Raw genomic sequence first — 13,825 nt, 5'->3', positions numbered from 1 at the left:
CTGCTGACAAATAAATAAGGTTCCCTCTGGATATCCTCCTCCTTTAAATTTTTATTTTATTCTTTTTTGGACTGCCTCATTCACCTTGTCAAGCCAGACATTTCTTCTCTGTTATCTTCTCTCAATCTCGGACTCTCCTTTTTCTCTATCTATTGCTAAGTGTTGCAAAAAATGGAAAGACTACAACTATGGGAGAATAGTTCCATAATGGAAACTATGGAAGACTACAACTATGCCCGTCTTGGTTTGACTGACCATGTATCCAAGGGAAAGAAGAAAAAGATTAGAGAGCTCAGGTCATTTAGACCAGGTCATGAAAGCGGGCAGTGTGACATTTATTCTAGCTTTCTACCTAATATGATTCACAGACTCTTCCCCGTTTCAATATCCTGTGCTTACTAGGGTTCCAGGCATAAAAGAGTCAGAGAGATGCCTGACCTTCACTGGGGAAAGCACTAAGAAATAATTTACTGTTCTTTTTCCAGGTTATTTTGTGTGAGTGGTGTGGAGGGAGGACTCTTAACAAGACCTACCTACCATAATGAGCCACAAGCTAGGTTTACTCTACCTCAGAGTACTGTACCACTGGGGAAGGTATTCAGTCTGAAGATGCTGGAAAATGGCAGAAGACCTTGCTCTTGCTCAGCAAGCAATTCTCCTGTGGGGCAGAGGATGGAGATAGTGGTGGGGGTGGCCAGAAACTACAGGGAATGAGGGCAGATGTTCAGGGTATGTGCTGTTTGAAAAGGGTTATTCAATATTACTGTAATACATGTTTTTATTTGAAAGGTAAAACATGCCTGTGGCTTTAATAATATGAACTATTAAAAGAAAGATTTCAAAAATTGTCTGAGGTTATACAGATAGATAGAAAATAGACTCTGATTCCAAGTGAGAGAAAAGGCGCAGAATCTCAATGTCAGCAAACAGCTATGTGAAATGTTTATATTTATCAGAGGAGATTAAGATTTTATAAAGCTTAATAAATACCATGCTAATTCTAGCCATTAGTGTTCAAAATATACAAAATGGTAAGCTCTAAGGAAGGGGGGGGTCCCACAAATCAGGGGTCAAGATTTTGGTACTTCTTATCCATTCCTTCTCCCAGTTCCCTATATGACACCCCCTCTGTTAGGTTTGAAAAAACCCTTTACCCTGTTCCAGCCTCTAGTTCTTGCCCCATTTTCTTTTCCTCTCTGGGCTCTCAGATACAAGTATAATGATTGACTCATAGGTGTTCTTACCATTGTCCATCCCTGCTCTAGATAAAGAAAGGGTTTCATGCAAAGAATACCTTCACAGGCAGATACTTCTGTGTTATCCTCCTCATGGGTAGAGAGCAGGTGGCTGAATTTTGATTTCTGCTCCAATCCCACCTGCTTTCTTTTCTCAGATGCTTCTGAATGGAAACTCTGGGACCGGGACACAGAAATCTCAAATTGTTTGATCACCTCTTCATCACTGTCAGAAGATGTGCATGGCTCTTCATCATCGCCAAAGCTGTTAACTGGGAGCAAACAAGAGCCATGAGTCTCATGTGGGGCTCACAAGAATACAGAGATTGATAACCCAGAGAAATAGAAGAACATAGAAGAACATGAATGATTAGTCTGGATAAAACAGGCCCAACCCAGACAGAAAGATTTTAAAGCATTTTTTGAAACACAAATTTGAGTCCAAAGGAATAAAACAGGAAAAGAAAGCTTATGTGGGCAAGTAGAAATACATAGCTGGAACTCAGGAGGAACCATCAGGACACTCCTGACATAATAAGACCTTTAGTTGAGAAGGGCGGCCCTACTGATTTGTTGTGTTGGGGACATGTGCCTATAACTGGGAACAGGACATTTGACAATGATGACAGAAAATATGCTCTTAGTCTCATCTCTGTTATTAAAACACAGAGCTAAGCCCCATCCCAGAGAAGGCATACTTGCAACTGAGAACTTCCAAAAGTGTCCTAGTTTTGAAGAGACACCCACAGTAGTATATGTAATTCAAACAAAACAGAACTAATTTATATTATAATGTTCTAATGCCTTTATCAGCACCAACAACCCAAACGAAACACCCTTTCAATTATTTGTACTACTTTCCTCATATCAGCTCACTGGCACTTTCAGTTTCTCCAACAAGCTAAGATGGTTCTTCCCTTTGAGTTCTTTGCCTTTGTTGTTTCTTCTGTCTAGAACCCTCCAGCCCCTGGTGTTTTCCTGGCTGGTTCCTCTCCCCACTGAAGTGTCAGCTCCATGGTCACTTCATCCTAAACTCTTCTTCATTGTCCTACCTTAAGCAATTTTCTTCAAAACATTTCTATTCCTCTCTTCTCCCCCATGACTTCCATGAAAATAAAGACATCACCAGTTTTGTTATCTGATGTCTCTCCATTATGTAAAACAATGTCCATTGCATAGTAATTGCTTAACAAAAGCTTGTTAAATCTTGAAGAAATTGGTGAAGATCCAGTGTTTTCTCCCAAACCTGAGCACTGCCCACTCTCTCCACTAACACACACTCACCCAGGGCTCCCTGTGCCTGGAATGTTTTCCCTTTGCCCCAACGCCTGTCTAGACTAGTCAAGAATCCAGTTCATCATGAGGGCTCAGTATAGACATCACTTCTAGAGAGAGCCTTTCACTGACCCCGTAAATCAGGTTCAGAGCTTCTTCCATGAGCAGTAAAATAGCTCTCAGCCCTGCCCTATCAATGTTCCCGCCAGCTTTGTGACAGATTCACCTATTTAATTTCCAACCATTCCACCCAATCTGTACATAACAGGAGAGTAAGAGACACAGTGGACCACCCACCTTCGCTTCCCTCCAGGCCCTATCTCCATGGCAGGCACATGGCAGGCTACTCTGTAAATATTTGCTGAAAGTAAACTGGAAATGACAAATAATGGGGATTTTTTTTTTTCCAGAGTGAGTGAGCAAGAGAGCATTGGGAGGGGTGGGAGAGAGGAAGAGAGAGAGAGAATCTTAAGCAGGCTCAACACCCAGCATGGAGCCAGATACAGAGCTCGATCTCACAACCCTGAGATCTGAGCCAGAGTCGAGTCAGACAGTTAACTGACTGAGCTACCCTGGAGCTCCAGTGGGAAATTATTATTTTTTTTTTAATTTGCTCCTCCCATCCAAAAGTCATACATAATTCTCGGGAAGAATATGGTTATTAATTCATAGATGGGTCCTGAAGATTACTACTGAGCCAGAAGCTAAGAAGAAATTATAAATACATTTTTAAAGTGAGAGAAAATACGTTAAATACCAGCCTGGTCAAAATATCTATTTTCTGTCTTATTTAAGAATTGATATTCCTGAGTTTGTTTAGAAGATTAGTAATAATAATAAATACTTTTTGCTTTTTTATGTGCCAGAAACTGTCCTAAGTGCCTTACACATATTATCTCATTTAACCCACATTAAACACTCATTATCGTTCTCATTTTCCAAGTGAGAAAATCGAGAGAAAGAAAAGTCTACAACTGGTTGAAGATCATACTCCCAATAAAGGGTAGAACTGAGTTTTGAATCAAGGTAGCTGTCTCAAGAGGCCATGTTTCTAATTATTATTCTGAAGAGCCAGAGAGAGGCACTAGAAAGAATCCTTCCGAATTCTGAATGCTCACGTCAACTAGCTCAGCCCCTGCAGTCAAATCTCTTAACCTGTGCAGATCATTTCTAATGTCTGGATCATTTCCCAGGTCTTCTCTAGATCTAAGTTTTCTGACTCCAAACTTCCTACCCGACAAACGTCAATACTGGATCTGTTTTTCTCTTTTATGGAGTAGCTGATTTAAGAATACAAGAGTACATCACTGTCAGCTCACTCAGTTGTGTTGGCTGTGACCAGCACCAGTAAGACCTGAAAAGCCAATTGTTAGAAGACATGAGATATCCCACTAATCCTAAAAAAACCACCCCAACAGAAAACCATCACAAGAGGCTATCTTCCCATGTCCCAATACGCTGTGCAAAGCACCTGTTGTAAGACAGACCATCACATAAGGGAGAGATCCAGGGGCCAATGGAGCAAAATTAAACTCCCTTCACCATTAGAACACAGGACCAGCTGAGCACCTGGGAAGGAATTAGAGGGATATAAGCATGGGGGATGAAGCATTTATTGGAGTTCTAAGTGTAAGATTCCATTCCATTTATATTACTAGGTCAGATTTTTTAAAATGTAAGTAGTCATAGTTATCAATCTCAAATCAAGTGACTGGATATTTCCTAATCTATAAAATCAATAGTTGGAATTCACTAATTTTTTAGAATTCATTAATTTACCATTATAGGATCCCTGAGAGGTGGGGATTTTTGTTGTTGTTGTTTTGCTTTTTGTTTTTGTTTTTGTTTTTGTTTTGTTTGTTTGTTTTCCCCCAGTGAGTCACTGATCATCCACAGAAGAAAGATTTCCATTTCACTAAACATTCCAGATACCTTCTTGGGACTTTGCATATATTATCTCATTTAATCCTCGCAGCAACACCATGCAGTAAGGATCATTATTAGTCCCATCACAGAGATGGAAAACAGAGGCACAGAAAGCTAAGTAGATTGCCCTCAGCAACAACATTAGCAAAGTAACAAAATGGGACTTGAACACTGAACCTGTGTTTTTAGCCCAAGTGCATATCATCAAACACTATCGGGTGAGGGCACTAGAGCCATATTTAGTTTACTTTTCGGAGTGAGGTGAGGGTGCTCTGCCACTTCCACCCTGAAATCTGCCAGGAGGTTGCTTCCTTTGTGAGAAGAGACCAGCAGTCATCCCATGTGGGAGTGAGTGAATACATACAGCAGCCTGAGGTATAACCGGCCTATTGCCCCTCATGGGATTATAAATAAAAACTGCACGTGCTATTCTAAGCCTCATTCCCCAAGGACTTCAGGGAATTCTCCATTTAAAAATGAAACTTGTCATCCCTCCCTAAAAACCACTCAGCAGCAACATAAGTCTCTAGTGGCACGATTACAATGATAAAAGCAATTCCATATACAGCACGGACCATGTGCAGGCACTATTCTAGAACTTTACCTATTTTAACTTATTTGCTCTTTACAATAACCTAAACCCATTTTGTGGATGGGAAAACTGAGACAAAGTGAGGTTAGTAATTTGCCACGGTCATAACAGTTAGTAGTAGTGGAACCAAGATTCAAACCCAAGCTGTATTGCTCCAAAGTCAGTGTAAATGAACATGATGTTCCCTCTACCATCTGCTGCCTCAAGGGAAAAAAAAAAATCATTCTTAAATCCTGGTCAAAATCTACACAACTCTGTTTTATCACTAAGAACACAAAATCACAGGACGCCTGGGTGGCTCAGTTGGTTAAGCGGCTGCCTTTGGCTCAGGTCATGATCCCAGCGTCCTGGGATGGAGTCCCACATCCGGCTCCTTGCTCAGCGGGGAGCCTGCTTCTCCCTCTGCCTCTGCCTACCACTCTGTCTGCCTGTGCTCATGCTCACTCCCTCTCTCTTTTTAACAAAAAAAAAAAAAAAAAAATCACATAGTTTGAGCTGGAAATAATTTTTATAAGCTTTTTTTTAGACTTTCTTTTATTTATTTAATACAGAGAAAGAGAGAGCACAAGCAGGGCGAGCAGCAGGCAGAGGGAGAGGGAGAAGCAGGTTCCCTGCTGAGCAAGGATCCTAACATGGTCCGTCCCGGGAGCCGGGATCATGACCTGAGCCAAAGGCAGATACTTAACTGACTAAGGCACCCAGGCATCACTATAAACATCTTTTTAAAAGATTCCTGTGCGGTGCCTGGGTGACTCAGTGGGTTAAAGCCTCTGCCTTCGGCTCCGGTCATGGTTCCAGGGTCCTGGGATCGAGCCCCTAGTCGGGCTCTCTGCTCGGCGGGAAGCCTGCTTCCCTTCCTCTCTCTCTGCCTACCTCTCTGCCTACTTGTAATCTCTCTCTCTGTCCAATAAATAAATAAAATCTTTAAAAAAAAAAGATTCCTGCTACTTACCTTGTAATAAGTCTATGTCAACAACTAAACTAAAAAGTCTGGATTTCATTCAACTTAAATTTTTGAAAATCACAAAGTCTCATCTCAGTTGTGACATTTATTTCAGAGATAAGATAGTACTTTCTGAAACATCATATAAATACCAAGTTTAAACCCCTTTCAAGCTAAGTACCTGGGAAATAACACAGTGAGAATTTGTATTCAGGTCTTCACCCCTTCATCCAATTAGCTTGCTAAAATAATAGGGGGGGAAATTGCACAATTACCATGGATGTGGATACATCTTAAAGTTAAGATTGTTCATTTCACTCAGACACAGAATACAGAGGGATCATTGATAGAACCCAAATATCCACCACCAGAGAGAAGGCAGACTCTTCTGCAAACCTTCTGATGCTTGGCCACCCAGCTTCATCCCTTTGTTCGCACACTGTAGAGGGGTACTGCGGGCTTCTTGAACTGGCAGGAAGGTCATATCTTGGAAAGGTAGAGAGCGCTGACTGGAGACCCATCAGAACTGAATCCCTGCTACAATGGAGTCAGAATGTTCCTCCCTCTAATTTGTAATGATTTGTTTTTTCCTAGTTCAAGTAGGAAGGGGCAGAACACGCTATCTTTATGTGACACGTTTAAGTAAAGAAGGTGGGGCCCCAGAGCCACAGAAACAGCCTGTCAAGTACATTGGTCAAGACTAGAGTGGTTAAGAGTGTGGAATCTGGAGCCCAGCAGCCTAGCTCTGAATTTGAGATCATCCGTTTGCTAGTTTGAGACCCAAACAAGTTCCTTACTCTCTCTGAACTCTGGTGTCCTTATTTTGAGATTCCTTACTTCTTAATGTTGTTGAGACAAATAAGTGAAATAAAATGCACCTGGGCGGCTCAGTTGGTGAAGCGTCTGCCTTCGGCTTGGGTCATGATCCCAAGGGCCTGGGACTGAGCTTGCTTCTCCCTCTCCCTCTGCCACTCTCCCTGCTTGTGCTCTCTCTCAAATAAATAAAATCTTTTTAAAAAATAAATGAAATAAACCACTTAGCCCATGCCTGGTTTATGATATGCTCAAAAATGTTGCTATTATTATTATTGTTAATATCATTATTGTCTCCTATCATGGCAGTGCCCTTATTGGAAGCCCTTTTATGAAGCCTTGCACTTATATGCAAAGGAAAGAATGTGCCTGCTCTTGCAGGGTCTACTTGAAAACTCATCATAGGGTTGTTGTAGGGGAAAGGTGGAAGAAACAAGGGCTGGGCGAGGAGGAGGTAAGCCAGTAATGTGAATTGTGTTACCTTCTTTACCTCACTATCCTTTTTCCCAAGCCTGGAGGTGGGGTGCTCTGTCAGAGTTGGCAATGCTGTCTGGCTGTAGGCAGTGCCCAACACCTGCTCATTTTCTTGTTTCTTTTAAGGCAACAAAACCACCAACTGGTGATACAAAGGGAGGATTTCTTAAGCCTGTCTGCTGCTATTTCACAGATGGAGTTAGAATTTATAAACAATCAGTGAAGCTCTGAGCTTATTAATTTGTTCCCACCCACATAGGAGCAATTAGGTGGAAGGAGGTGCTGCTCACATCTTATGCATGGGAAGAGGAGACAGGTCGGGGCGGGCTGTGCTCAGTGGTGCAGTACCCTGGGTGCTACTTTTAGCTACAGTTGCAGGAAATCCCTTATATACTAGATTTCTCAAATACCCACAGCAAACGTCTGCCCAGGGGGGCTGGCTAAGGATGGAAATAACAATAGTAAGTTGGTTAAAGTGAAAAAGGAGAAGGGAGGTCAGATGAGACAACTGCAGTTGGTAACTCACTTCTCTTCCCCACCAGGCCAAGCTCATCCCAGATGAGAGGAAGCATCCTGAAAGCATCAGGGGTGGGGTGATCGGCTCAGGCTATGGAGATCACACAAAGGCTGCACCATAATGGGCAGTATTCTGAACAGACCTGTATCTGTACTCACCAGGCCCTCATTTCTCATTATCTGACTCTCTCAACTACAAATGTTTCCTGAACACTTGGCTTTGACAATCACTTTCAGGTTCATCACTGCAACAGGGTTCACCTGCGGAAGAGCAAGTGCTAAACTGTTAACCTCCTGACTCTTTTTGGCTCTGTTCTCTAATATGCATGCCTCCAACAAGGGGATTCCTTGATAGGACCCAAGTGTTGTGTTGTTTTCCTGCTATAGTGGCATTTACATACAAATTAATGGCCAAGACTACAATTTACTCTGCTGAGAACTGTGGTGACCTGATAATTAAATTTCTGCACATGCAGAGAAAACATAAAACCAGACTGTTTGCTCTTGCTTTCTTTTCCCCAACCCCCAACACTTTTCTATCACTCCAATGAATCTTTACAAGCAAATGTGAATTGACATTTTGATTTACAAATGTTCTGATTAGGAAGACAAAAAACAAATTCCATTGCCATGGATACTAAAATGAAGGGCCTGGGATGGGTAGCCAAGGCTGAGAGAGATAATAAACAGATCTTGAGATGTGCAGGTGTTGTGAGTTTTTGAAATTCTAGCTATTAAGTGCATTCACTCATCTTTCCATCCCATGCTGCAAATCATTCTCGAGGCAGTTCCCAAAGTTATTGTTTTATCTTGCAATACAGCCCTGTCAAGCTACAGAGATAATTTCTAAAAGGCAGTCTCAAACTCTCCTCTGTACCAGATCTACAGTAAATATATCCAAATATATTATGATAACTGGAAAGAAATAGGCTGAAAATGTTCACTTGGCTAAGTAAGAGTTTTTTTAGAAGAAAAATAAAAGGCAGATTCCAATAAAAGTCACACAATTCATACATCATATATTCAGGGGTGGTACGCATATAGTAGAATAGCAGCCCTCAGTGATGCCACTGATATCAGATAACGAACAACTTCTCTCCATTTGTAGGAAAGTTAATGGAAATTTTTCCAAATGTTTGACTTTTCCCATAAAGTTTCTGCCCCTTGGGTGCCTGTTATCACATTAGCTGACATGCACCAGCAGATGGGAAAAAAAAAAAAAGGAACAAAGAAATGAAGTAGCTAATCATGTTTCTTTCCATAGTTGATTTGTCTTGGATATGCAATACTCATGGTTATGACTGTAACATGGTTTACATCATCTAGTCATATTTTCCACTGACAAAATGAGTCCTGCTTCATGAAGAACATAAATACATGAAAATTACATGGGGTACCACAAAAATCACGTCAATTTTCAGCATTGAACCACGTGAACAAGCTAAGCACCACTGAATTGGAAATGTTGCCCGGAATATAATAATGTTGCTTGTTTCATCCATATTCTTTTTTTTTTTTAATGTATTTATTCATTGGACAGACCGAGATCACAAGTAGGCAGAGAAGCAGGCAGAGAGAGGAGGAAGCAGGCTCCCTGCTGAGCAGAGAGCCCGATGTGGGGCTCCATCCCAGGACCCTGGGATCAGGACCTGAGCCAAAGGCAGAGGCTTTAATCCACTGAGCCACCCAGGCGCCCCTCATCCATATTCTTAACTGCCATGTAGAGCTTACTTTCTGCTATCTATCTTACTTACATTTTCTAAATGGGTTTATGTAGCTGTGATTCCTCTAACGTGTTCAAGGAATTTGTGGTCTTAATTCATTCTTCTCTTCTCTATCCCCTTAGTGCCTAACATATTGTTAGAGGAAAACACAGCCAAGTCACCTGGGTGGCTCAGTCAGTTAAGTGCCTCCCTTCTGGTCAGGTCATGGTCTCAAGGTCCTGGGATCGAGCCCCGCATAGCGCTCTCTGTTCATCAGGGAGCCTGCTTCCCCCTTTCTCTCTGCCTGTCTCTCTGCCTACTTGTGATCTCTCTCTCTGTCAAATAAATAAATAAAATCTAAAAACATTAGAAATAAAAAAGCAATAAATCAAATCCTTCAATAAGGAATAAACAAATGAATTTAAAATTAGTATAAGAGTGTATTAGCCAGGTTATTCAGAAAAACAGAACCAATAGGGGAGATATATGATTTATATTTATTTATTATAAGGTATTGGCTCATGTAATTATGGAGGCTGAGAAGTTCCAAGATCTGTAATTGGCAAGCTGGAGACCCAGGAGACCCAGTGGTGTAGTTCCAGGCCAACTGAAGGCCTGCGAACAAGGAGAGCCAATGGTGTACATTCTAGTTCAAGATCATATGAAGACCAATGCTTTTGTTCAAGCAGTCAGGCAAAGTTCTCTTTTACTGAGCTTTTCTGTGCTATTCAGGTCTTCAATAGATTGTGTGAGGCCCACCCCATTAGGGAGGGCAGTTTACTTTACTCAGTCTACCAATTCAAATGTTAATCTCCTTCAGAAACATCCTCCCAGATACACCCAGAATAGTATTTGAGCCACTATTTTGGCACCTGTGGCACAATCAAATGATGCATAAGAGTAACTATCACAAATACCATGAAGGCAAATGCCAAGTGGGAAGAATACCAAAGAGAAGCAAGTCATACACAGGTTTTTATCCAGCTCCGACACTTCCCAACAGGGTGATCTTGGGTGAATTTCGGTTCATTCATCTTTAAAAATTAGACCAGCTTTTGGAAGTCTGAAGCCATATAAAACCCCTCCTGCTACAAACTCATAGAAATGCTGATAAAATTAGAAAGATACCTGGTACTACCCCAGAGGCATAAACAACTTGTTTGGCTGATATCTAGGATATTAACACGCTTGGATTCATGCAAGTCTGGATCTAAGACCCTAGCATAAAGCTACTACTCTTTAATAGAGGCTGCCCTTTCTATGAAAGGGGGACTAATAAATTTCAGCTAAAAGTTTGGACCTAGAGAAGTAGCAAGGAAGGTTACTACCCACTGGGGCTGTGAATGAGAAAAAATTATTCTATGAGAAGTAAAAATATTAAGTCTACCTCTCATAGAGATATAGTACAAGCCCAACACAGATATCTGAAAGTAAGAAATTAATAAGGGAAATGGGTAAGCACTTATGAAATCAAGGAGAACCCAGCAGAAGCAAGTGCAAAATTGCGCTATAGGAATACTTCCATAAGCCAGTGAACACAGGATTATGCCCTTCACCAAGCACAAATATAGCCCTTCTAAAGATGAGCTAACCTGCAAACACACAGACTATAATAAACAAAAGGTATTAAACTATCTTGAGGTGAGATAGAAAACAATCTAAGAACACACAGTGATTTAAATATGTGGAAGATTTACAAGAATTAGCCATGTATTAGGCCACAGAGGAAGCCTCAAAAATATAATTATACCACACACATTCTAATCTCAATACAGTTAGAAATAAAAGACTTTTTAGAAATTATAAAAATGCCTTTTGGAAACCAGAATCCACATTTTTAAATAATTGATGGGTCAAAGAAGAAACTCTAATTGGAATGATAAAATATTTATAACTGAAAAATAATGAACACATCACATATCATACATTTGTGGGATATATTTAAAGTGGTACTTAAAAGAAATTTATGGATTCATTTAGGGTATATATTAGAAATAAAGAAAAAGACTGAAAAATTAATATGATAAATGGTCAATTCAAGAAGTTATTGATCAACAGTTTAAACCGAAGCAAAGTACATGGAAGAAATAAAAAACTAAAAAGTAGATATTAATAAAAATGTTACTACAAAGAAAACATTGGAACTAGGGAAGATGAAGACAATCTCTTAAAGAGAAGCCAAAATCTTAAAGATTAAGACAAAGAATACATTTATAGATATAATGGACACTTGAGAATCACAAGAGAACACAAATAAGTTTAAACAATTTATTTTTTTAAGATTTTATTTATTTATTTGACAGACAGAGATCACAAGCAGGCAGAGAGGCAGGCAGAGAGAGAGGAGGAAGCAGGCTCCCTGCTGAGCAGAGAGCCTGATGTGGGGCTGGATCCCAGGGTCCTGGGATCATGACCAGAGCCAAAGGCAGAGGCTTTAACCCACTGAGCCACCCAGGCATTCCAGTTTAAACAATTTTAAAAAGAACAAATATAAGCTGGTAACCGCTGAAGAAGTAACCGTAGAAAAAAATTCAAAAAGTGACATATCATATCCAAATGGTTTTGTGTTAATTTTCCAACTTTCAGTGAATAGGTAACTGCTCTTTTATATAAACCATTCTAGAAGGAAAGACTTCATATATATATATATGTATATATCATACAATATATATATATATCACTTTTTAAGGATAGCTATAAACTCAAGCTCAAGTCAGGGAATTTATGTAGTAGTTCAATTTCATACAGTGCTAGTTGCAAACATTATAAACTAAGCAGCAAACAAAATTTATATCAAAAGCAAATACATTGAGAATAAGAATTTATAACAGACATGCAAAGAAGGTTAAGTATCATGAAGATCTCTTAAATATACTTAACCACATTAATAGATTAAAGATGAAAAACATAAATCATCTCGACAGATGTGGAAAATCTAAATAGGTTTCAACACCCATTCATGACAATTATTCTCAGTAACTTGAAATAGAAGGAAGTTTTCTCCACCTAAAAAAGAAAATCTATCATGCATCACACTCAATAGTAAACTTTAACATTCCTTAGAGACAATAAAAGACGAGAACACTCGATGTTATCACTTCCTGGCAATTCTGTACTGGAGGTCTCAAAAGCACTATAAGACAAGAAAAACAAATGAAGGGCATGTGTTGGAAAGCCAAGAAATGAAATGCCAAGAGATTGAACTTCCCATGTTAAAAAAAAAAAATTCTGAGAAGAAACCAAGGTCAACCTTTCAATTATTAAGGGTTCATCAAGGGGATATCTACCTCTAATCACGGTGAAATAACAAGCACTAAATTTAGCCTCACGCATGAAACAACTAAAAACCTGGACATCAACAACGATTCTGAAAATATTGAACATTAAGCAACTAAAAACAGGGAGTCCTGAGAGATGAAAAGTAAGCAAGTAAGTTCTATGCTTACCCAAACTGACTGCCTGGAGAAAGTTTTGAAGCAAAGCTGATGTTCTCCCTGCTTTGAGGGATGGACTTAGGGGTCAAAGCTGTGAGAACTCACCAAAACAGTACTGAAGAGGAAAGCTACAAAGAGAACTCAGAGATCTGCTGTATTTGAAGTCTTCAGAAAAATACTGATAAGGGCATGTGAGGAAAAATACTGAAGATATAGAAATGATTGGAGGTAACAGTACCTGGAATTCAGACAGAACCAGGAATATTGCTTGGTTCAACTAGCAAGCATAGAGAACCCCCTCAGTGGGGCATTGGTTAAACCACTCAGGAGATTTTTGCCTCATAGGAAGGAGCCAGAGATAAAACATTACTTAAGCCTTACCTAACAAAGTTTAAAACCAAGACCTAAAAGGATCAGTTTCCAAGTAACTTACCCAGGTTCCAAGCTCAAGAAGCATTATACATCCAGCATGCAACAAGGTAAAACTTACAATATATGCCAACCAATCCAACATTTCTAAGCATGCAGAGAAGCAGAAAAATATCACCCATAATGAAGAAAAAAGCCAATCAATTGAAATGGTCTAAGAAATCACACAGATAATAGAATTTTTAGGCAAGGACATTAAAACAGTAAATACCACTATATTCCATACATTCAAGAAACTAAAAAAGAAAGACTGAACATTATAGAGATATGAAAGATTGAAATGAAACTTAGAGATGAAAACTACACTGATTGGAATTAATCACAGATTGTGCACTGCAGAAAGAAGGACCAGTGAGCTTGAAAACATAGCAGTAGAAACCTATCCAAAACACAGAGAAAGATAATCACTGTAAAAAACTGAACAAAGAACAGTTAGCAGTGGGACAACTTCAAACAGCATACAATATATGGAATTGGAGACCAGG

The 13,825-nt window shown here is 39.8% G+C and overlaps 1 protein-coding gene across 5 annotated transcripts in view; it reads right to left on the bottom strand.

Moving 5' to 3' along the window:
- SYT16 (synaptotagmin 16) overlaps positions 1-13,825 on the bottom strand; it is a 259,900-nt gene that overhangs the window by 34,242 nt on the left and 211,833 nt on the right. For 4 of the 5 annotated variants that reach the window (XM_047739296.1, XM_047739294.1, XM_047739293.1 and 1 more), the window contains one exon: positions 1,295-1,507. The exons of the other annotated variant lie outside the window; for it this stretch is intronic. In XM_047739296.1, coding sequence (XP_047595252.1) covers positions 1,295-1,507 — 213 coding nt within the window. The remainder of the gene's footprint in view (positions 1-1,294; positions 1,508-13,825) is intronic. 5 annotated transcript variants of the gene reach the window in all.

This window comes from Lutra lutra, chromosome 7, assembly GCF_902655055.1.
Source record: "Lutra lutra chromosome 7, mLutLut1.2, whole genome shotgun sequence".
Classification (NCBI taxonomy): Eukaryota; Metazoa; Chordata; class Mammalia; order Carnivora; family Mustelidae; genus Lutra; species Lutra lutra.
The sequence above is the reverse complement of the archived record's forward strand: the minus strand, read 5'-3'. Positions and strand labels throughout refer to the sequence as shown.